At 36.9% G+C, this 24137-nt stretch overlaps 3 protein-coding genes across 5 annotated transcripts; 1 reads left to right on the top strand and 2 right to left on the bottom strand.

The window, feature by feature from the left end:
- Positions 1 to 914: 914 nt before the first annotated feature.
- LOC106438592 (mediator of RNA polymerase II transcription subunit 12) lies at positions 915 to 10816 on the top strand. 2 transcript variants are annotated; one of them, XM_013879816.3, is made up of 13 exons: positions 915 to 1566; positions 2095 to 2379; positions 2466 to 2525; positions 2682 to 2787; positions 3154 to 3222; positions 3329 to 3382; positions 3504 to 3608; positions 3839 to 3985; positions 4071 to 4415; positions 4487 to 6774; positions 6864 to 9458; positions 9579 to 9891; positions 9995 to 10816. In XM_013879816.3, exons 2-13 carry the CDS (start codon positions 2264 to 2266, stop codon positions 10451 to 10453), a joined length of 6657 nt encoding a protein of 2218 aa, XP_013735270.2. In that variant the 5' UTR covers positions 915 to 1566; positions 2095 to 2263; the 3' UTR covers positions 10454 to 10816. The 2 variants fall into 2 exon arrangements, with proteins under 2 accessions (XP_013735270.2, XP_013735269.2); XM_013879815.3 differs by having other exon boundaries at positions 915 to 1570.
- Positions 10817 to 10839: 23 nt separating this feature from the next.
- Positions 10840 to 13377, bottom strand: LOC106438595 (rop guanine nucleotide exchange factor 3). The gene is made up of 7 exons (XM_013879819.3): positions 13103 to 13377; positions 12475 to 12875; positions 12283 to 12399; positions 11986 to 12215; positions 11574 to 11873; positions 11136 to 11480; positions 10840 to 11049 (listed from the first exon to the last, which is right to left on the bottom strand). Exons 2-7 carry the CDS (start codon positions 12797 to 12799, stop codon positions 10930 to 10932), a joined length of 1437 nt encoding a protein of 478 aa, XP_013735273.2. The 5' UTR covers positions 12800 to 12875; positions 13103 to 13377; the 3' UTR covers positions 10840 to 10929.
- A 2180-nt stretch (positions 13378 to 15557) lies between these two features.
- LOC106438594 (transcription factor MYC1-like) lies at positions 15558 to 23707 on the bottom strand. 2 transcript variants are annotated; one of them, XM_048776157.1, is made up of 12 exons: positions 23371 to 23707; positions 22855 to 23139; positions 22379 to 22475; positions 22243 to 22257; positions 19515 to 19571; positions 18853 to 19404; positions 18352 to 18762; positions 18216 to 18276; positions 17300 to 17365; positions 17075 to 17213; positions 16850 to 16985; positions 16201 to 16760 (listed from the first exon to the last, which is right to left on the bottom strand). In XM_048776157.1, exons 1-12 carry the CDS (start codon positions 23517 to 23519, stop codon positions 16602 to 16604), a joined length of 2127 nt encoding a protein of 708 aa, XP_048632114.1. In that variant the 5' UTR covers positions 23520 to 23707; the 3' UTR covers positions 16201 to 16601. The 2 variants fall into 2 exon arrangements, with proteins under 2 accessions (XP_022571923.2, XP_048632114.1); XM_022716202.2 differs by lacking the exons at positions 18216 to 18276; positions 18352 to 18762; positions 18853 to 19404; ... (3 more) ...; positions 22855 to 23139; positions 23371 to 23707 and adding an exon at positions 17463 to 17529 and having other exon boundaries at positions 15558 to 16760.
- Positions 23708 to 24137: the final 430 nt, after the last annotated feature.

Genomic DNA, 24137 nt, shown 5'->3' with positions numbered 1-24137 from the left:
TCTACTTACCATTCAACATAGTAATTGCATAACAAAAATCTCAGGTTAAAACAATGCATTAATTGTTGATCTGCATAAAAATATGAAATGAAAATAGGACGAGAGAATGCTAAGGGACAATGAAGTGTATTTTCTATTTTCTCTATAAGTTATAAGTAATCTTATTTAACATACTTTATTCATTTTCAAACTAAACACAAATTCTTTCACACATAAGGTTTAATATTATCACTCACTATTGTCTGTTTTATGCAAAAATGTATTTATAGAAAAAACTTATTTATAAATGATATATAAACACATATATTATCTTTTATACATGTTTACAAAACTATGTATATTTAGTTTATATATTCATAATTATTTTTACACAATAAATATTGAATTTAATAAATATATTATAAACATACACTTATTTGTATCTTATGTTTAATTGTTTATAAAATTTCCAGGTTGTCTTATATATCTATGTCCATAAAAAAATTAAATGCAAAATATGGTTTTTGACTTAGTTATATTTCAATGAATTATGAAAAATTTAATAAGTTTGCAGATCAACAATTAATGCATTGTTGGTAACCATAGTTTGCAGAAAGAACTCCATCACTATTAAATAAAGAACCATCAACTATTGAAGTCGGTAAGACCTGTCGCCACCATCCGAAATAAATCTATCAATTACTTTTTTTAAACGGTTCAATTGTACCAAAGTTTTTGTTTTACCAAATCCATTGGAAAAAACATACAAAAGAACAATAAAAAACTTTGTCAAATTAAAAATAAATTGGCAATCAAACAAACTAAACGTCTGGAAATAAAACAAATCAAATAAAAAGAAGAAAAATGAATCAAACCCGACCATCGACTTGAAACTATAAAAAAAATATCTTTCTCTCTTATATATGTATCTCCTTAATATATAATTTATTGATCTGCATATATTTTCTTAATTTTCAAAATCTACTAAATCTGCATTTTTAATTTGGGTTACCTTCTGAAGCGAAGAAAAAAAAAATTAAAATCAAAAGAATAAAAGAAGTTGGATTAAATCCGAAAAAGGAAATAAAAAATGGTTGCAGAAGACAGAAACTCTTTGGTGCATCCACCATGATGTCAAACTGCTCTCATAAATACTACTTTACTATTTAGCCCCTGTAAAGTAAATGATTCCAGGGATGAAACTAGAGGGCAAAATAGGGAATATATTATAGAGCAGAAAAGGTTAAGATTTTCTTCAAACCAGGAGAAGAGTGTGTTGAGATCGAATTCAATCTGATCAAATCGAAGAAAGTTGGTTGCTGCTGCGATTGGGTGGTTCCTGTTCCTGTTCCTGGAGCGAATCAATTTCACATCCCGGAATCAAAAAGCTGCAAGCATTCCTCTTCGTCAAAGTAGAAAACCCCAAAAGAGAGAGAAAGAGAGAGAGACTCTTTGCTTCTTCTAAATTGGTTTCGTCTTCCTCTCCCCTTGCTCAATCAATTTCTTCACAGCTCCCAGCTTCAATCTTCGCTGTTAAAACCCAAACTTTGGTTCATTTGGAGCAATCTCCTCCTCCTCCTCCTATTGGTTGGTTAGTTCTCCGTTTTTGTCTTCATCCTAGGGATTATTAATATGCTCCCCACACTTGGATTTGGTGCTTTGATTGTTTGCTAGCTCATATTCTTTGCCAAGGATCTATGTAGCTAAATTGATTTGTGTGTGTTTCAACACTTGTCGGTTAATAAAGCTGGCTAATTTGTTTTGTTTTGTTTTGATCATATCATATTCATAAATGGCCTCCCTCATATGTGGTTACTTAATTAAGATTAGTTTACATTTACCCAAGATCACCTTTTCTTCTTCTTCATCATAGTATAAACTTATGGGGGTGTAATCTCTATCATGCTAAGCTCATAAACTTCTCTTGAAGTTATGTATGTTAGCTCTTTTCGACAGGATTTTAAACAACTGAAAAATTTCATAGTTTTATAAAAGAAAGGGTAACTTCTCTTGAAGACATAGACTATATGTTAATTTAGTGTTTCTTCTTTTTGTTTGTCTTATATGAGTTCAGTGGAAGCTCGCTCATCACCGAGGGTATTTTCTATGTTTCAGGTTTTACTTTCATCAGTCGTGTTGCTCTGACGTCTGTGCTGAAGTTGATGGTGTAAGGAGAAATTCCAAAAGTAAAAGCGCAAGTCCATGAAAAAGTTGTGGACTTGTTCTTAGTGTTACTTATGGTATGTTGATGTCACAACCATTATGCCGGTTTTAGTTTGGAGACATGCAAAGGTATCATCCTGCCAACTGCACTAGTGCAGTCAACAATACCGCTATAGGTGCTAGGGACTCTGGACGAGCTGATTCTTCTTCCATTGGAAACTACTCGCTTAACTCAAGGCATGTTGTTTGAGACGAGTCCTTTCATAGCATTTTATATGTTTGATAGACTTAAAAAGACATGTGAGTACTTTTGTTTACTGCAGGAGGCCACCGCCATTGACACCCTACAAGTTGAGGTGTGAAAAGGACGGTCTGAATTCCCGGTAATTTTCACTTTTACTTTTGCCGGATTGGGTTTGTAGCTTGGGATTTCACTGTTTTTATCTCCGCAAGTCTAAGTCTTTGGAACTCTTGTTAATAACTTGAAGATGGCGTTTATCTCTTAGATGATTTATACTCTTTTCTTCAAAATACTGCAGACTAGGACCGCCTGATTTTCATACTCCAACATCAAGTTCCCCCGAAGAAAATCTTACCAAAGAGTATATTCAGTTTGGATACAAGGAAACTGTTGATGGACTTAAGGTGCGATCTACTGAAATTGGTTTTCCGTTCCTGTTGTGCTTTTGAAAATCTTATAAGATCATGGTTAGTTGTTTATTGACATGTTTTCGATAGATATAACGATCTTGTATTGGACCCATGCCTACGTTATTTCCCAATAGATGTTTGAAACGGAAATAGGAATTATGTCTTACTCAGCTGGCATGTTCATATCGAGTGATGATTTATTCAATGTAGTTCCATTGAATGCTTACAACTTAGAAAGTCTATATTATTAAAAAAGTTTCATCTTTTCTGTGTCACAGTTTTTTAATTCCGTACTCCACTAGTTTCTGTGGTATTAATATCCTTCTTCTAATGGATGTCCTATCCTTTTGGCTTTTCTAGGAAGCGGACGAGATTATATTGACCCAGGTCCATACTTTTTCAAAGCCTGTTGTCCTAAAGTGCAAAGAGGTACGGTATTAGAGAGTGTAGGCGGTGTTTTTGTCATATTTTTTTTTATCTCTATTGGAGTTCATCTGTGTTTCACATGAAACTAAATTCAGTTTCTATCTCACAGTCTGTCAGAAAGTGTTTTAGAGCTATCAATGAGTCTCGTGCACTGAAGCGCAAGGTAATCTAAAGATTCTAGCTCCTTTCCTTTTCAAATTAGAGTGTACTCTTTGTGCAGAATAGTAGGGCTTCAGACCCAATCATATGGCTCATAATTTAAAATTTCCCGATTAAAATGGCAGGCTGGTCAGGTCTATGGGGTGCCTCTCTCTGGTTCGCTTCTCGGTAAGCCTGGATTCCCAGAACAAAAATCATGTGGGGAGGAGACAAAGAAAAAATGGATTGAGGTACTTATCTAAACATCTTAATGATGCTCTATTAATCCATGTTGTTGTCGTACTTCCACATTATAGAATGACCGCACTTTACCTCCTTATTTTTGGAAAAACTGACAATTCAAGTCTTCTTGGTTGTTTGAGAATTCTGATCAATTGAAGCACATGTTCCAGATCTTCTTGAAGTAGAAGAGTACTTAACCATATGTATTTACTCAGTCCTGCTGTCATTATTTTCTCAGAGTCTATCACAACAGCACAAGCGTTTGCGCTCTTTGGCTGATAACATTCCTGGATATAGGAGAAAAACCTTATTTGAAGTCCTCATAAGGAACAATGTCCCATTACTGAGAGCTACTTGGTTTATAAAAGTGACTTATCTTAATCAGGTGCGCTGTTGGGAAATAAATTGATTATTTTCTAGTTCTGTTCTCTGGGTAATGGAGGATACCAATTTTTGTTTACAATTTGTAGGTGCGACCTAGCACTGCGGCTATTTCTTCAGGAACACCTGACAAGACACAAAATTCTCGGTGTGAGCAATGGACAAAAGATGTTATTGAATATTTGCAATACCTCTTGGATGAACTTTTGTCACGGAATAGTTCGTATCCTTCTCAGCAAACTAGAGATAGGTCGCCACAGATGCTTTATGCAGGATCAATGCAAAAGATTAGTCCAGCATCGTCAAGTCTTTACGGGGAGGAAACATCTCTGCATTTTAAATGGTGGTATATGGTGCGTCTTCTACAGTGGCACCATGCTGAAGGCCTCCTCTTTCCTTATCTCATTGTTGATTGGGTTCTCAGGCTCTTACAGGTATGCGGCTAGATTAATTTATTGATTCAAGATGTTTCGGCTTTGTGATTTCTGCTTCTGCTTTATTGCAGGAAAAAGATGTCTTTGAAATTTTGCTGTTGCTACTTCCCATTGTATATGGTTTCTTAGAGAGCATTGTTCTCTCTCAGACATATGTACAAAGTCTTGTAGCTATTGCTGTCCGTTTCATCGAGGAACCTGCTCCTGGTGGATCCGATCTTGTTGATAACTCTCGGAGAGCTTATACTCTCTCTGCTTTAATTGAGATGGTTCGCTATTTGGTACTGGCTGCACCCGACACATTTGTTTCTTCAAATTGCTTACCGCTACCTCCTTCCATCGCAGCATGTGGACCCAATGACGTGAGCTATGCATCAAAGGCATATGAGAATCTGGAAAAGCTGAGAAGTAATTCCTCAGAGATCTCTACCCAGTTTCAAGGGAGGGGAGTTGATTCTCGGTTTGGATTCCTTTCTTTTGATTACACCATTTCAACCATTCAAAGAAGTGCAGATGATTTGGCAAAGATAGCTAGCGCTGGTTACCCTCAGCATAACGTGGCTAAAGCTGTTCAGGCTTTGGATAAAGCTTTGTCGGACGGGGATATCAGAGCTGCTTACTCTTATCTCTTTGAAGACCTCTGCAATGGAGCCGTTGATGAGACCTGGATTGCTGAAGTCAGTCCATGCTTAAGATCATCCCTCAGATGGATTGGGGCTATCAGTACATCCTTCGTTTGCTCTGCTTTTTTCCTGATCGAATGGGCGACATGTGATTTTAGAGATTTCCGGGCTGGTATGCCTAAAGATATCAAATTCTCTGGCAGAAAAGATTGTTCTCAGGTGTATTTAGTTATTCAGCTTCTGAAGCAGAAAATTCTGGGTGGAGAATTCGCAGCTCGCAAAGGAAAGAACCGTCGCAGCAATTCTCTTGGTGTCTCTAAACCTAGCAGCTCGATGGATGCATTTGAAAGTCCAGGCCCGTTACATGATATCATAGTCTGTTGGATTGATCAGCATGAGGTACACAGGGGAGGAGCAAAGCGCTTGCAGTTACTCGTTTTTGAACTTATACGCTCTGGAATTTTTAATCCTGTAGCATACGTTAGACAACTTATATTTAGTGGGATGATTGATATGATTCAGTCTGCTGCTGATCCTGAGAGGAGAATAAGGCATCATCGCATATTAAAGCAGCTACCTGGGTGGTTTGTATATGATACTTTAGAGGAAGCACAGCTCTTAGGAGGAGATAAGCTTGAAGAGGCTGTGAGAATTTATTCAAATGAAAGGCGACTTCTTCTGCGAGAGTTGCTTGTTAATGCAGATCAGAAGTCAAAGAAAAATTCCACTTTCCTTCCGTCAGTTGATTTGCCAAGGACCTTTAATGCAATGGCCGATAATCAGGAACATCGAAAACATACCAAGCGCAGTAAGGATATTAGAGAACTAAAGGAGCGCATAGCTGCTCTACTGCAGTTTCCAGATGTGTCCTGTGGTGTGAAAAATTCAGTGCGAGATGAATTTCAAAATAGCGTTAAGGAATCAAGTGGATCTGTGTATAGCAAGATGGATCACCTAGAATCTACACCAGGGTGTGAAGACTGTAGAAGAGCAAAAAGAAAAAAAATGAATGATGAAAAGAGCTCTTGCTATCAAGGGAGTTCACCAATTGCATCAGATGAAGAAGATAACTGGTGGATCAAGAAGGGGTTTAAAACTGTGGAGCCTTCTCTGAAGGTTGATCCTCTGATGGAGTTAACTAAACAAGTACCGAGGGGTAGGCAGAAGATGGTGCGCAAAACACAGTCGCTGGCTCAACTACAAGCTGCTAGGATTGAAGGTAGCCAGGGCGCTTCAACGAGTCATGTTTGTGATAACAAAGTAAGCTGCCCTCATCATGGCCCTGGAGTGGAAGGAGAAAACCATAAGGTGGTTGATGTGTTTAGAACTTCTACCTCTGTGGATACTGTATCTGTTGGAAACTCTTTGAAGCAGCTACAGTTTGTTGATAAGCGGTCTATTGCAGTTTGGCTTGTAAATGTTGTTCGGCAACTTGTCGAAGAGTCCGAAAAGAGCAGTGTGAGAGTTGGGCAGTTCAATAAAGGTGCACCAGTTGAAGAAAAAAACACAGTTAGGTGGAAGCTTGGGGCAGACGAGCTATCTTCCATATTATTTCTCATGGATCTCTCTCTTGACTTGGTTGCAGTTGTTAAATTTCTTTTTTGGTTATTACCAAAGGCCAAAAGTAGCCCAAGTTTTTCCGTTCAAGGTGGGAGAAACCTTGTAATTATGCCAAGGAATGTTGAAAACAACGTGTGTGAAGTAGGGGAGGCTATTCTAGTATCATCACTTAGGAGGTGTGCTTTACTTTCCCTTCAATACGTGTCATTAGTCATCTATATTTCTGAAATTTAATTTGTGCATGTGTACCATTATTTTCTTTCAGGTATGAAAACATTCTATTTTCAGCAGATCTTGTTCCCGAGGCCATGACAGCTTTGATGGCGCGTGCCGCATCACTAATGTCGAGTAATGGAAAGATTTCTGGATCAGCGGCTTTAGTTTATGCTCGCTATATTTTGAATAGATATGGAAATCTTCCCAGTGTTGTGGAATGGCATAACAATTTCAAAGCAACATGTGAAAAGAGGCTTCTTTCTGAACTTGATCATACTCGATCAGGGAACGGTGAGTATGAAATCCCCCTTAATGTTCCAGCTGGAGTAGATAATGCAGACGACTATTTACGTAAAAAAATCAGCAGCAGTGGTACTCGTCTTTCAAGAGTGGGTTTGAATATGAGAGAGGTTGTGCAAAGACATGTTGAAGAGACAACTCATTATCTCAGAAAACTCATTGGTACTGATACAATGAAAGCATCACTTGCTGGGAAAAATGACGACGGGTATCAGGTGGCTCAACAAATTGTAGTTGGGCTAATGGACTGCATTAGACAGACTGGCGGTGCAGCACAAGAGGGTGATCCTTCTTTGGTTTCTTCTGCGGTATCTGCGATCATTAACAGTGTAAGCAATTCCATGGCAAGAATTTTGGATTTCTCTGTGGGAAATGTTCATCAGAATCGTCCATCTGGCGTAGGTTCATCTAATATCGCACGTCACATTTTGCAAATCCATATAACCTGTCTGTGCCTTCTAAAGGAAGCTCTTGGAGAGCGTCAAAGTCGAGTGTTTGAAATAGCGCTTGCAACGGAAAGTTCCACTGCTCTTGCTGGAGCGTTTGCCCCTGCGAAGGGATCCCGAGGTCAGCATCAGCTATCTCCTGAATCCTTTGATTCAAATGCGAACAACACGAATGATATGCCGAACGGTACTGGAAAACTAGCGCTGAGCAAAGCAACAAAAGTTACTGCAGCTGTATCTGCACTTGTTATAGGTGCTATCACACATGGCGTTATAACCCTTGAGAGGATTGTTGGTCTGCTGAGACTAAGGGAGTGCTTAGATTTCGTTCAGTTTGTAAGGCGTACAAAATCGAGTTCTAATGGCAGTGCTAGGTCCGTGGGAGCCTCTAAAGTGGATAACTCAATTGAAGTTTATGTACATTGGTTCAGACTTCTTGTTGGTAACTGCAAAACTGTTTCGGAAGGGATGGTTTTGGAGCTTGTGGGAGAATCTTCAGTGGTGGCTGTATCACGTATGCAGCGCATGCTTCCGCTGAAATTGGTCTTCCCACCAGCCTATTCAATTATTGCCTTTGTTCTGTGGAGGCCTTTGCTTTCGAGTGGCAACTCTAACTCCAGTGTCCATGAAGATACTCACCGCCTTTATCAGTCTTTGACAGTGGCCTTCCATGATGTGATTAAGCACCTTCCTTTCCGAGATGTGTGCTTTAGAGACACCCAGGGACTTTATGAACTAATAGTTGCTGATTCCACAGATTCTGAGTTTGCGTCGGTACTTGAGCTGAATGGTATGGATATGCACTTAAAATCTGTGGCCTTTGCTCCCCTTCGTGCGCGTCTTTTCCTTAATTCCGTAATTGATTGTAAGGTGCCATCCTCCGGTTATTCCCACGAAGCAGTTAGTGAATCAAAAAAACGACACCAGGGAAATGGAACAAAGCTCGTGGACAAGCTGGTGTCTGTATTAGATTGCCTGCAACCTGCAAAGTTCCACTGGCAGTGGGTTGAACTCAGGCTGCTTCTAAACGAGCAAGCATTAACCGAGAAACTCGAAAATCACGATCTGCCTTTGACAGATGCAATACGATCTTCCTGTCCTACCTCTGAGAAGCCTGAGGCCTCTGAGAATGAGAAAAATTTCATCCAAATCCTCCTCACAAGGTTATTGGTTAGACCTGATGCGGTACCACTTTTCTCGGAAGTGGTTCATCTCTTCGGTAGGTCGGTTGAGGATTCAATGTTGAAGCAAGCTGAATGGTTTCTAGCAGGTCCAGATGTTCTTCTTGGAAGAAAAACAATCAGACAAAAACTGATTATAGTAGGAGAAAGCAAAGGACTTCCTACGAAACCTCAGTTCTGGAAACCTTGGGGTTGGTGCAGCAACTCCAGTTCCGATCCTATCACGGCAAACAAGGCAGGAAAGAAAAGAAAGTTGGAAAGTACTTCTATGGAAGAAGGGGAAGTGATCGAGGAAGGGTTGGGTTCAAAAAAGTTATTATTTGATGAGAACAGTCCCAGTGTTGGATATGGGTTTACAACTGAGAGGGCTTTTGTTCAGCTAGTGCTTCCATGCATAGATCAAAGCTCTGATGAATCTCGAAGTATCTTTGTGAATGAGTTGGTAAGACAGTTTAGCAATATTGAGCAGCAGTTAAGTTCAGTTACCATCCGCAGTATAACAAACAACAAACAGATGGGAACTGCTTCTTCTGGGTCTGAGGTTTCATCAAATAAAGGAAGTACTCGGAAGGGCCTTCGTGGTGGTAGCCCTAGCTTGGCAAGAAGATCCTCAATCAATACTACTGACACTGCGCCGCCACCTTCCCCTGCTGCTTTGAGAGCTTCTATGTCTCTGCGGTTGCAGTTTCTTCTAAGGTTACTGCCTGTCATCTGCAGGTACTCGAGTCTCTATTTTTTTTTCCATTCTGTTTGACCAGAGTTATAAGAAATGGACATTTCCTGTTGTTACTTAACTAAATGCTGAGTTATCTTTTTGTATGGCAATCAATTTTTCAGGGAACCTTCGTTTAGGAACACGAGACATACACTTGCATCTACAATAGTTCGTCTGCTTGGAAGCCGAGTAGTTTATGAAGACTCTGCTGCATGTTCTCCTCGTAGTGACGTATCAAAGGCGGAGACAGAATCAACAAGAGATCCATCTTCCATGGCAGATCTTTCTAGTGATGTCTTATTTGACCGATTATTGTTTGTACTCCATGGGCTGTTAAGCAATCACCAGCCAAATTGGCTATTGCCAAGGTCTTCTTCTAATGACTCATCCAAAGACTTTACCTTGTTTGATCGTGATGCAGCAGAGAGCTTACAGGTTTGTCAAACAAAATTTATAAAAACCCTCCCCAGTCTTGTCTTCTTGACTGAAAATTAAGATTGTTGAAGTGCTTGGCTTTTTGTTGTCAATAATAATGCAGAATGAGCTTGCACGGATGCAGCTACCGGACACCATCAGATGGCGGATCCAAGCAGCGATGCCAATTCTCCTTCCTTCTCTACGTTGCTCTCTCTCGTGTCAGCCACATTCTGTTCCGCCAACCGCACTCACACTTGTTCAACCCTCAGGATCTGCTGCTGCTGGGCTCAATCAAAGAAACTCCCCTGCCACACCAAAAACTGTAACAGCAGCAGCAGCAGGGCAAGGTAAGCTGAAGCAGAATATGTTGTCACCATGTCAACAGCAAGAAGCAGACAACACGGATATGGTTGACCCATGGACGCTTTTGGAAGATGGGACAAGCTCAGGTCAATCAAGCAGCAACGCTTTAAACAGCAGCGACATGGGCAATCTTCGAGCCACATGTTGGTTAAAGGGTGCAGTGAGGGTCAGACGGACTGATCTGACATACATTGGTTCAGTGGACGAAGACAGCTGAATACTGTTGCATAGTTGTGTTTTGACGATCATGAGAGAGCTCTGGTAAGTGAGAAGCAAAGGAGCAAAGAAGCTTGGATCTTCGGTGCCTATCTCATTTATTAAAGGGGCTCATAAGAAGACTGAAGCAGGAAGTCTTAGTGAGAGAGAGAGAGAGAGAGTCTCTATGAGTCTGTGTAGCTTCTTCAGAGATCTTTGTATTTTAACTACTAACCCTTTTTTGCTATTTTGGTCACACCACCCGGACCCATGCTGGTTCGGAACCCTGTTGTATATAATAGGGCTTGGAAAATTAATTATTATTATTCCCTTGGATTTTTATAATGTAGACTCCATTCTTGATGAAAAGACTTGGTTGATTATATCCAAAATTTGAGAAAAAGTAACTGTATGCATTTTTCAAGATTTTTCCATTGATTTTAATTTACAGAAGGAAACGAAAAAACACAGAAAACCTCAGACGGAAATCTTAAAAACTTATTCACTACCGCTCATGGTTTTGTCTACATAGAGAACATCATCAATCCAAGCAACTATGTTGAAAGCTAAGCCTTCAAGTACCCTTGAATAGCTCTCCAACACTGCTTTTCCTACATCCTGCAAACCAAAAAAGAAACAAAAGACAACTTTAGTCTCAATAAAATAACTCTCCAGTTACTTACTACTTATTACATCTTTCTTACCTTATTGTACTGAATCTTGCATATATCTAATGATGTCTGAGATAGTTCTGGATAACGCTGTTTCAAACAGAAGAGCAGAGTCTCTGCTCTCTCAGCCATAACATAGTTCTTGTCTGTTCGCTCTGTAGTTGACATAAGATCTTTCACCAGGTTCCATGAGTTCTTAGAGTTACTAAGACAAGCTTTGCGTCTCCAAGTGTACATTGAAGCCTCTACTCTATCTGCCAACTGAACAGCTTCATGCTCAGATGCTATGTTCAGACAATCTAAGAGTTTCTCTGGGAAAAACCGACCCGAACCACTCATGTAGCGGTAGATTGAATCACCAACACTGCTTTTACCACACTGAAGAATTTCACCAATAGGTAAATAAACAAAAAACTCAGAATAAGAACCTTTTTTAACAAACTAGTAGTAATAAGAGTGATAAAAAAAAACCTTTGGGAGAGTAGCCATGTAAGAGTCTGGAATCTCCATTTCACTGAGGATGCTACTGTTGATAGCCATTGCAGCTTTGTGAATCTGATTAGTACTCTCTCTCTTGTTCTTGAGTTGTTTTCTGGCTATATCTGACAAACCTTCTGGAGGAACAAGAGGAACTGGTAGCCACCATTTCTCTTCTTTCCTCTGTACTATAACTTTCCTGAATGATCCAGTGGCAGAACGTGCAGATTTCATCGATAGACTTCCTTCTTCTGCATACCAAAACTCTGTGTTCTGAAAACTATCCAATGCTTCCTGTTAAAAAAAAAACAAAAAAGATCATCATCATAATGGAAAAGGGATGATCCTTTTGAGTCATATAATAATCATTTGAATTATCTTTTGGATGATTAGATGATGTACGTACCATAAGCATAGAATCTAGCTTTCTCAAGGCAGGTAAGTTGATATAGATATCTGCTCTTGGTCTACTCTCCATCACCTCAACAGTAGTTCCATTGCTTAGACTCTGACATCTAGGGATGAACTCAACTATGTAATCGCATACCGATAAAAGACACTTCATTTCTCTTTTCCACAATGCTCTCTTCTCTGTTTCTAACGGCTCTAACCTCAGATTCTGTCCAAACACTGTAGCTGCAAAACAATGGTTTACATTAGTCTGAAACAAGGACATATATAACTGGTTGAGTCTTGAAATTACCATAAAGATTGGTAATAGCGTTAGAGATGGTGACTGCAGTGCAAACTCCTTTGCCACTTCCTGACATATCTTCTCCAAGCAGTAGCTTTGAGAATCTTTCCTTCATTGTCTCTAGCTCTATACAAACATTTTATTAATCTCAGATTATTATATTTTTTTTAAATGAGAGAGAGAGAAGAGAGGAGACAGCACCTGCTTCTGAGATTTCTTGGACTTGAAGATTTTCATTTGATTGCATATCTAAACCAGTAGAGAGACATTTGGAGCTCTTGGATTCCGTTAGGACAGGCCAGTCAGAGGGGGAAGCGTCACTACAGAAGCTGTTGGTTTCATGATCTATTTGGTCTGAAAAGCCTGAAGTACTCTCCGAACATGTCCGAGGGTAAACAAAGGAGTCTATGCTCATGCTCGAGTAAACCGGAGTTTCTGATGCTGATTGATCATTTTGGTCAATGGATCGTGGTGATTGATGATAATTCGCGTCTTCGTTTTCATCTGGATTCGACAAATTCTCCATCTTTTTTTCTTTTTAGCTGAAAACAGAGTAATATCTCTCTCTTTCTCTCTCTCTGTTCTTGATCTGTTTTTTTTTTCTGAGGAAGTAACACAGAAAAATGGTTTTAAAGCTTTAAACTTTTGCTGCGTGTTAATCAAGAGAGACTTTAGAATCTGAAATTTGAAAATGGGAATGTTGGATAGTGAAATTTCAAAGAGGACCAAAGAACAATAAAGTGATGAGAACAAGGAGAGAAAGACTGAAACTTTAAAATTTAAAAGAACGTTAAAGTAGTAGAAAAAAATCAAAGCAACGGGTCTTTACCTTTAAAGCTTCTTCTTCTGCAATTCGTTTTGAAGTTTTGAACCGTTTAAAGCAAAATTTAAACGAACGTTAGAAACTCATTTCCCTCCGGTTGATTCCGAAACCCTCTCTCTCTCTCTCTTGTGGAACTTTTCAGGTGAAGAAGCCGGTGATCGGAAAAAGGGAGTAATGTGGACCGTTGGATGAAAAAACAACGAATGATCTTATGGTCCAGACAATGATGAAGGTTGGCTTTTCCTTGGCTTCAACAAGTGTTGTGGGATTATTATTATGAGGAAATACCTCTTTAAGAGATGTTCAACTATTTGTCTATTTGCTACTATTATATTGTTTTCTTGTTGGCTAATATGTGGAGTATACTAATTTTCAATCAAAATATAATTTTTTATTTGATAATTTAATTTTTATTAATAATTGCAGATTTACCAACGATTTATCTAATCTATTAATTTAGGGTCCTATTTTTATCTACTTAAAAAGTTTTCATTTAAGTTTTAGACCTATTCATTTTTCATTAGAAATAAATATAACATTTCTTATAATTTGTTTAAACAATACAATGTATAACATGTTTAAGCATTATTCTTTTCTACTACACTAACCATTATTAACCCATACATTATTATACTCATCAATTATCTAAACAATTTGCATGACCAAATACTCATCAAATTTACAGCAATTACTCCTCCTTACAAAATATGCAATCATATAGTTTCGTTATTGTTTAAAAACTAATACCCGATCTTACTCATGTTCTAACCTTGGTGACTATGACAAGAAACTCTTCACTTCTTACAAAATATACGACCATATGACAACAAACTCTACACGTCTAATTAACCTTAAGAGACCCTGTGCACTTTCAAATATTCTCCTCCGTTATTATTTTGTTCTTTAATCTATTCCTCTTTAGTGGTCCAATAAATTCATTTTATAATTAAAATAAATATAAAAATGGATATTTCCATGTTTGTTTGAACTTCCTACATTACTGCAAAATATTTGAAATTTTTAACTGCATTCTCAGAGTACAAATCGCAACAACAAATGCCAAATATTTGAAACTTTGTTATGTTAAAATTTTTGTAAAGAAACCATTAAGATTTGTAAATAAAATGTTTAGATTTTTCCTATTTAAAGTATATTCCAATATCTTTTAATTATAGTCTATTGTTTTTTTTAATAAAAAACAATCAAACTAATATAATATTATAATATATGAAGAAGATTTGAGGATTTAACTAATACGAATATGAATAAGAGTACGACAGAGAGGAGATGGCTCGCATTGTGGTTATGCTATGTCGTGTTCGCCGCCATCCCCCTCGCCACAGACCTCACATTAGCCAAGTTATAACTTACTTAATCCTTTCTCTTCAATCAGCCCTTAATCTTTTTTCTTGACGTTGCAAAATATAGTCTTAACTATATATATTAATATTTTTTTGTGTGAAAAACAAGCAGGTTCTGCATGCTTTAGAAGGAAACGTATCACCATCAGAACTTCACTAATGGATAAGACCGGGTCAAAGCAATGTATACAGCTCATATGGAAGAAGCATTGACTTAGACTCGAGCAATACAATACAATGATGAAATTAAGAGGTTTAGGAAAATGGCACTTGGAACTCAAGAGTATACAACCTGTGAGTATGGAATGTACCCATCGAGTTCTAGCAATGAGGTCCAAACCACACATCAAATGGAGATGGGGAAATTTAAAACAGCCAGTTAAGGTTATAGTTAACCGTCTCTTTAAATCAAGGAGTTTGCAGGTTTTTTGGATTCTTATTTTTTAATTAACTGTAAAGATTTTAGAAAATTGTCTAACTCTAACTGAAACCACTAAGGTATAAGCATGATGCGTTTTAAATTGTTTTTCTTTTATTTTTTTTTCTATAGAAGTTGTCTGATATTATTTTGAATGTTATTTTTTCATCTACTCTATTAATACAGTACCATGTCATATTAATAAATGTTATATTTAAATAATTATTTTATCAAATTAAATTATATTAAAAAATATGATTACAATAAACCCAAATATAAAAATTAAAATTTTGAGAAAAAATAAAACAAAAAATTTATTTATCCGTCCTTTGGAAGGGCGGGTCATATAATCTAGTTTATCTTTTAATTTCGTTTCCCAAACAAATAAAATAAACAATATATATATCCTAATTTCATCGTTAGAGATCTCAACGTAAATTTATAAGTATTTGTTAAAACCAGGATTGTTTAATTAAGAATTAAAAATTTGATACTGATTAATTCGTTGAAATTTTTAATTTTATGAAAAGATCTTGATTTTAGATGAGATACGAGTGAATGTTCAACGTATATGATTATAAGTATTATTTTAAATTAATCGATGGTCGGTCTTGTAACGCCTCTATTGAGAATTTTATTTTATCTTTGTGTCAACCGTTTATGTTTTGACCAACTATCACATGGTTGGAGTTTAGCTTAATCCCCATGTAGTGTACACGATTAACTGCAACTCATAATAGATGACAATCTTATATTATCATTTCAGTTTGAATTATATACATGTAATAATTTAGCACATGATAACTTAGTATAATGGAGATGACAAAGTATATGGAGTATATTGCATGGTTCGTGCGTGAGAGACGTGCGTCCCATTTTCTCGTCCTAACAAATCCCGCATATGTATTCATATATTTAATCTCTGTGTTATTATTTTATATATACTATGGTATTAAACAATATTAACTAAATTCAAATTCAAACATACCTGCTATAATTTATTTGTAGCGGTTTATTTAGCATATCTAACATATTCAGAAGAAGAAGAAATTATATACAAATAAAAAAATAAAAAAATAGACGTATTACAATATTTGTAATATATGGTTTCCATCAAACTTGTAACAAACTCCATGGCCATCAAATTAGTTCAAAAAAAAAAATACGTAAAAAGTTAAATTATTAATTCAAACCTGTGTGTTTGTTATATTTTTTCAAAGCAACAATGTTTTTTGTTTAGATCAATTATAGCCTAAAATACTTAAGCAAACAACGTAACTTAAAGAAAATAATAATTCAGAAAAAGGTTTTTAGGACTGGTTGAGAAATTAAATAAAAGTAAGGAAATGTTACTTCGAAAATTATAAATGCATGCATGTCCATTTATTACATTAAAGATTGAAGGTGGAAAAATTAAATCATGGAAAGTTTCTTATTATTGCCCATCACGATACCATGAAAGGATTGATTGAGAAACCCTAGCTACGAATAGAACATTGCTTATAGTCGACGAAACAAAAAAAGAAGGTGTGCATTGATGAGATGATGAGACCTTGCATACTTGCCCATGCAGCTGTGAACCTATAATGTTTGCACAAACTCGGAAATTAAATAAATGTCATCACTATACTTGATGGACTCCGAATCGGGTTATACACATTATGCAATTCTAAAAAAAATAGATTTGATAAAGAAAAGAGTCTTGATGCTAACCCTCTTAATCATTTTAGTTATCTTTTAGTTGATATTTGGTTGTTTTCTGGAAGCAGTACAGGAGAAACCGTAACAAAGGGACTTTCATCAGAGTCAGAGTTGTAGAATTCATTGCTTCTTCACTGTTTTTGCCCTCTATCTTCTGTTCCCATGCCTTCCTCCGCAATTTATCCTACAAAAATATAAGTTTTTCTTGAGAATACTTCATTTTATTTCTGTTCTAAAGAACTTTAGTTCTAGCTAGGGTAGTTACTGAGTTACCGCTGCAGTGAATCTGAATCCGAGTTTTAAGACGCCTTTAAAAGTATCATCGTCAAGAACAACATTGTATGGAGCTGGTTTAACTTCCATGTATCCTCTGTCACCTCCTTCGGTTATTATCCCTTTAAGATCAATTCTGTTCCAAAAATGTGTCACATACACATCACATGGATGGTATAATATCTTAATTTTGCTATAACCTGTCATTTCTAAAACAAAACTTACATTGTTTCACCTACAAATCCACCATCTTTGAAAAGCTCTTTGTCCATGGTTTTAAATTTGATATGTGTCAGCTTCTTCCATTGAGACATTGGGAAATCGAATACAAACTTTTGGTTCCACAATGCGTTGTCATTATGACCTGCTTTCACATACAAGAAAAAAAACCCACAAATATTTACGTTTGGTTCAAGAGTAACAAAATTCAATCACTAACAAAATTTGAACCTTTTGACAATTTGCTTCGGTACTCCTTTGTCCCACATTGTAACAACACATAATACACAGGCCTTCCTGCAACCAAATATTCAAAATAAGTCATTAAGTTCAACATATGATATCTTATTAGATATACTAACATATGAAAACAGTTTGTCTTTTTTATGGTCACCAATAAAATTTGTGTGTGTGATTCCATGAGCATCAACGAGAAGTACTTCTAATCTTCCACTCATCATATGTACCATTTTGATTCAAAATTTGCCAAGAAATTACAAAAATGTAATGCTTAAAAGAAACTGGGGTATTGCAAGTGAAACCATTAACTTTTATATTGCTCCATAACATGTCCTACGTACTACTTCTTTGCAGGCTCTACATATGAGTTACAAACTAGGACCACAATAATGCATTTAGTTAAGAAAAAATAAACAGTTTTGAGTAAATAAAATTTAAGTTACATTCTCTGGCTAGTTAAATTTCAGTCCGTTTCTTGAGGACTCAGAAAGAAACTGAAGTGTAACATAAACAATAACCCAATGAATCTGATAGTCTTCAGGATCAGTTGGTTTTTAGTTCCAGTAAATTTGATGAATAAAGTGACAGGAACATAAAATGAAAATGTGGAATCCAAATCTTTGATATGAAAGGTACCTAATGACCAGGTCCGGCGAACACTGTATAATAACTAATCAAGAACCATAAATATATATCTTAAATTATAGAAGAGAAGATGACAATGTCGAAAAATTCCAGCCAGTCTCAGCAAAGAGTACATAAAAGAAAAATCGATGTAAATCTAATGACATAAAGATTAACTCACCGAAGTCCAAAAATAAAACATTTCATCAAAAGTTTAAGAAATACTAATATTTTGCAAAAATCATTAAAGAAACCCTTAATTAGGTGATTCTCGCAGTCTCACCAATTATTCTCCTCAGCTCTCGCTTAATCATCCCTACTGAGGCAACTGCAGCCCCACGCAACTGCATTGCCCCCAAAAACATTACGTGTAAGTCAAGCAAACAGAACATCAAGGAGATTGTTTTTCAGAATTTTACCTTTGCCTTGAGATTAAGTGTGAGGAACCCATTAAGTGTATGAGATCTAACAGAGAAAGCATCCATGTGAAGTTTGCTCAGAGTCTCCATGATGTCCGCAACTATGTAGTCTCTGTAAGAACATCTTACTTCCATCACAACTTCTGTTTCTTTCAGTTTAACTCTCAAATGTGTCTCATCTCTCAATACAGTGACTTGGTCGGTTTCTCCTGAGTTTCCATCGATCTTGGTGCTGTCATCGTAGTTCCCTGATGTCTCCTCGATTAACACAGAGTCGTTAAGGCTCTTTTTCGTCTTTCTTTGTTTCCCTACGAAGTTAACAGATCCCATACAAGATTCTAGCTCTTCTACTCTTTCCTCTAGTTCTTGCAAGTACTTGATTGTGTTGTTCAGTATCTCTTCTTTATCAACCTGCAGAGTTATTAAAAAAAGAGTCTTGTGTCTCAATCAAAGCCAACTTTTAAGGATTTGGAAACATAGTAATAGTTTATTAATTATTACCTCGTTGACAGTGGGAACCATAGCTCTAAGGACATTGAACTTTTCGTTCTCTTTTCTTTTAACCGAAGGATCATCTTGATTCAGACCAAACATCTTATTTGTGGACATTCTCTTTGTGTCTACGGAGTGCATCAAAGGTACGTCATGCAATATCTTCCGCAGCACGTTCTGTGAATTGCTATATTTCAGAAGAAGATTTGAGTCTGGTTGCTTCCACCGCAAGAAACTTGAGCCAGAATTAGAAGAAACAAGTTCGGGTTGACGATGATGACTGTTCTTCATTTTTGATTTATCAGCAGCGTATTTGAGTAGTGTTGAGACAGTTCTCTTGTAATGCAAGTCTTCATCCAACATGAGATCAGAAATACCAAACTGAATCTGTTGGTTTTCTTGGAGTGCCGAGTTTACTTCACTTATTTTAATTTTCATTTGATTCTTCTTATCATCATCATTGTCTTGGTGAGCAGAGAAGTTATTAGAAGGGCAATCAGGTTTCAAAGTCTCCAACAAGCAAGATTTGATGTGTTGAAGCAGGTTAGGATCCTCTGAAATCTTTCATTGTCCATGAAAAGAAAATAAAATAAAACACGTGTAAGTATGAGTTTTCTTGTGAAGCAAGAAACATAGGTTAAACCCTTTGATACTAAGATAGAGAGTTATACCAATTCGGTGACGCCAAGCTCAATCACACCGCCCAAGTAAGGGAAACACACAACAGTCTGGATAAGTCCCATAAAGACATAAGACACACATATCATTAATACTACATAATTAATAATTAGAACCTTGTCGAATCTGAAAATTAGAGCACTAAAGTTTGATTGCTGACTCATCCCACTATATAAAAGGGCTTAATTTTGAGGCTTCTTAGGGGTGCCACCTAGGCAAAATATTCCCAACCAATCATTCTGCCATGTCACTGGCAGATTGGGCTTGAAATTAAAAAAAAAAATAGTCACCTTCGCAGCCCATTTGACCCATCTTGCAGCCCAATCCCGAACCTCTCTTGAAACCGTGTTGGTCGCAGCCCATTAAACCTATCGCGCAGCCCAATCCAGAGCTCTTGATACGGTTCATACATAATGATGCACTTTTGCTTCTCCTAAAGTTATCCACGTGTCTATATTTTAAATAGTGTGGGTTTCACCAGAAAGATAAAGTCGAACTTAAATAAATCTGTTAACTGATATGTGGACATATTCGTTAAGTCTTTCGCCTATATCTTTAGATTTAAGGCTGAAGCCAAGCCCATGAAACAAATCCCCGTAGTGGCCCAAATAAGTTTTGATGTCGTCTGATATTCTCTTTAGTGAGATCTAGGGTTCTTTTACTCCTGCAATTTCCTTCAAAACTATGAACTCCTTACACGAACTCTTTATCTTCCCCAATCTCTACATCTCCCCCTATTTACTCAGACCATCAATAATGATTATGTAACACGTTTCCGAACCGATATGACCATCCTCGCTATATAAAGTTATATTGCTGAGACTCCAAACGCTCACCATGATTAGCAGTTCAGTGGCAACTGTCAAACCCATAATATAAGAACAAAATTATGGACCAAGGGATGACTTGGCTTTTGCTTTCTTATCTACCATCTCAAAGGGGAACCCAATACCACGAAACGGTCGTGGAAAAAGTTGCTCAATCAGTGCAAGGAGCGCTAAAGGTAAAAAAACATGTGCTTCTTGAGTTTTGGCTTAGTTGTGAACATTGTTGATCTTCATGTTTTATGTTTTGATTGTTTACATGATTGAAGTTTTTTTTACGGGCTGGGCGTATAAATTGAGAAACAGAATCTTCTCTTTGGAAACTTTGTAAATTTGTGTTTCTCCAATCTGACACTTCACCCCGGTACAACAGATGCGTTCCTCCGAACGTCAGTAGTCAGGTATGAATGGTAATCATGTCTCATATCTAAAAGAACACCATAATTTAAATACACGTTCACAGCTAACCTACTCTCTTTCCAGGTTCCGTTGAACTGGCTGTTGACGACGACAACGAAGTGCCACGTTTTGTGGTCTTTGACAGGGAGGTCAGCAAGAAAGATGCAAACATTCTGGCTCTTGCGGAGGTTTGTTTTTGCTCTAACACATTACATTAAAATTATTAAAATTGTTATGATTTCTCTGACCCTCGAATCATATATATAATTGTAACAATCATATAAAATTGTTACAGATGAGAGGTGATGAAGGACCAGAGCTACCAAACTGCGTTGAACTGCTAAGTGGCAAGGAATCGTTTTTCACCATCTCTGCAGTCACTGAGATATCTTCTTTGGCACTCAGCCAGAGGTGGGTAATCTAAGTTCTTAATAACTTTTTCCGTTCAGATCTTAAATAACATACATGTACAATTGTGTCTCAGAGTAGCAGCAGCAGCCAAGCTCCAGTCGTGGATGTCCAAGCTGGACAAGCAACATCATCTGCCAGCAACACAGTTGATGCGGCGAAAAGAGCAATGGGAGTTGATGAAGCAAAACTGCCCAGCTTTGAAGACGAGCCAAATAGTCCAAACGCCCCCTGAGTGATAGTTTCAAGACCGAGAATTGTCATCTCCACTTATAGCTATCGTGTCATTTGAAATAAATATTTTCTTATGTATTCCCTACTTTGATCTTTGGTTGTGTCTTGAAATATCTTCAAACCATCTCCCACCGGAAAAAGAGTTACTTGGATTTTAAATAAATAGAACGTCTGAAAAATAAGCATGTTCTAACTTAGTGTATCAATACATGTTCACATAGCAACACGATGCTATTGTCGACATTGTTTCAACGTAGAAAATGTTTACAGACTCATGTCAGGTTATTTTAGAGAATACGTCTAATTGGACAAATTGGAGATAATTTGTTTAATTTAAATTGTGTAAATACAATAGTTAGTTGTACTCAAAATTTTAAGGTCCAGTTTAATGGATCGTATCATCAAACTAAATCATGAGTTTTTTATCCAATAACAGATTAATGGATGCCCCAAATGCATTTTTACAGGACTTGCAGTAGGGAAAAAACAATCTCTCACCCTCGCTTCAAACTAAGAGAAATAGCATCTGGTTTGTTTATGGGTTCCAAAAACGACCACTTAAACCTCTGGCTAAAAAAAACAAGCTTCCAAAAAGCCTACTCATACAATAGACATCCACTATGAATAATATACCATCTCCTAACTAATGTTTCTAACTTCACCTATCATCTCTTACGTATACTTTTTTTGAACGACCATCTCCTCAATTCCTTATTCTTTTCTTATAGAAACTTTGTTTTTTTTTTCAACAACCATATCTTCTAACACAAAATACAAGTTTAAGACCAACTATCCCGCGCTTGCGCGGGGCCACGCTCCTAGTTTATATAAAGAGAACATTATATAGGTAGCATACCTGAATTGATGCGCTCTAAAGGAAAGAAACCAAATGACCGGTCATGAAGAGAAAAGCAAATAGAAAGAGAATTATAGTCAGATTGTATTCTTTTAAAAGACCAAAGATTCATGAAAAAAAAGTTAAAGAAGCTTACTCTTGCTAACAAAGAACGAGAGAAGAGTTTGCTATCCGCGTACTGAGCGTTGCAAAGCCATATGGTCTCACCCGTGGCCAAAGCTCTTCCTGGCAAACTAAACGTGCATAAACCACGCAAAAATACATATTAATAAATCAATAAAGAAAACTCCAATATATAATTTTTTAAAATGTAAATCAGCTAAAATGGCAACAGTAAGGAAGCCCAAATCAAAACTTGTTGGCGGTACATAAACAGTAAGAGTCACAAGAAATAAACCCCTTGGCCAAAACAAGTACATGAAATCTATAGGTGAGATCTTTGACCCGAGGTGACAAATCTTTAGAGATCCATGTCTTGAAATGAAAACGATGGGACATGGTTCACTCCACTTTTTTTTTGGTTCACTCCACTTTCATTCCCAATTAATACTTGGGTGGCTTTTACCATAAGAAATAGTTAATGCGATATTTTTTATAAGAGAGAGGACAAACCATTGAGAAGGAGAGAAGACATAGGACATGGAGACTACATAGTACCACTCTTCATCTGAGAGGTCATCTGGTGACAGCAGCATACTTGTTTTACTGTTACAATTGTGATAACCATCATCATCATCAGTAGTACTAATAGTATTAGTACTGTCTCCTTCACGCATACACAGATAAAGTTTCCTAAGTTGGTTGCTTCTCTGCAACACATGTTTATAATGAACTTCGTATCTCTTCTTCCTCTTCTTCAGTTCTCCATTGTAACATCCTTCTCCCCACTCCAAAACCCTAAATTTAAAATATAGTACTCAAATACAATTATATTTACACCATTCAAATCGATAATTTATAAGAAGAAAAGGGCAATGCAAAGACTATAAGATCAAGATCTTTTTTTTTTGTGTATGACCAAACATAACTTAGTTTTGTTATGATGCAAAGATCAAGACCATGCTAACTTTTTTTTTGGTAAAATAACTAAGACCATGATAACTTATTTTTTTGTTAGATTATACTTACCCAGATTGAGTTGGTGAAGAGGACCAGAAGATTGCGTAGCTCCACCGAACACTTTTTACAGCTACAGCAAGTTGTTTACTTAATAAGCTGTTTCTTCTTATTCTTCTTCCCCTTGGTGCTTCTGCACCATCATCCATTGTCAAAGACATTCTAAGAAATACAAATTACTTAATAAGGAGAAAGCCCAAAGGCCAGATTTATTAAAGAAATTTGGTATTGAAGCTTTATCTTCTTCTTCTTTTTCTCTTTATTGCTTTCTCTTTCTCAGCTTGGTCGTGATGGAAAGAGACTTAAGAGAGACTGTCTTTAAAGTTGAGTACTGTCTTTAAAGTAGATGAGAGAGAGAGAGAGAGAGAGAGAGAGAGAGAGAGAGAGAGAGAGAGAGAGAGAGAGAGAGAGAGAGGGAGAGAGAGAGAGAGAGAGAGAGAGAGAGAGAGAGAGAGAGAGAGAGAGAGAGAGAGAGAGAGAGAGAGAGAGAGAGAGAGAGAGAGGTTGACTTGAGTCATAATCTTGGTTTTTGGAGCGACTCATTTCTTTATACATCAAATACATATGGTAAGTAGGGAGTGCTGGATTCTATTTGGTGAAACCCAAGATTATGTTCTTCAAAATAAAGTGATATTGAAAAATACAAATTGAAAGATTCAGTATATTTTTGATTTTTTTTCTTTATCAGTGATTGTTATTCGTCGTGAACTTGGTTACTACTACAATCACATATATTTATATTTTATACAAAATATATATCTTGTGATATTCGATTGTTT

Source organism: Brassica napus, chromosome A3 (genome assembly GCF_020379485.1).
Source record: "Brassica napus cultivar Da-Ae chromosome A3, Da-Ae, whole genome shotgun sequence".
Classification (NCBI taxonomy): Eukaryota; Viridiplantae; Streptophyta; class Magnoliopsida; order Brassicales; family Brassicaceae; genus Brassica; species Brassica napus.
The sequence above is the reverse complement of the archived record's forward strand: the minus strand, read 5'-3'. Positions and strand labels throughout refer to the sequence as shown.

Coding starts and splice junctions, on each gene's coding strand:
- LOC106438595 (XM_013879819.3), bottom strand. CDS start 12,799: ATGGAGAATTTGTCGAATCCAGATGAAAACGAAGACGCGAATTATCAT. Junction 11,874..11,985: donor AGCTAGATTCTATGCTTATG/GTACGTACATCA, acceptor TTTTTTTAACAG/GAAGCATTGGATAGTTTTCA. Junction 11,050..11,135: donor GCAAGATTCAGTACAATAAG/GTAAGAAAGATG, acceptor TTTGGTTTGCAG/GATGTAGGAAAAGCAGTGTT.
- LOC106438592 (XM_013879816.3), top strand. CDS start 2,264: ATGCAAAGGTATCATCCTGCCAACTGCACTAGTGCAGTCAACAATACC. Junction 3,383..3,503: donor CTCGTGCACTGAAGCGCAAG/GTAATCTAAAGA, acceptor TTAAAATGGCAG/GCTGGTCAGGTCTATGGGGT. Junction 9,459..9,578: donor TTACTGCCTGTCATCTGCAG/GTACTCGAGTCT, acceptor TCAATTTTTCAG/GGAACCTTCGTTTAGGAACA.
- LOC106438594 (XM_048776157.1), bottom strand. CDS start 23,519: ATGTCTTTGACAATGGATGATGGTGCAGAAGCACCAAGGGGAAGAAGA. Junction 18,277..18,351: donor CACTTAATCTCAAGGCAAAG/GTAAAATTCTGA, acceptor GGGGCAATGCAG/TTGCGTGGGGCTGCAGTTGC. Junction 17,366..18,215: donor AGAGCTGAGGAGAATAATTG/GTGAGACTGCGA, acceptor ATTTGGTTGCAG/GAAGGCCTGTGTATTATGTG.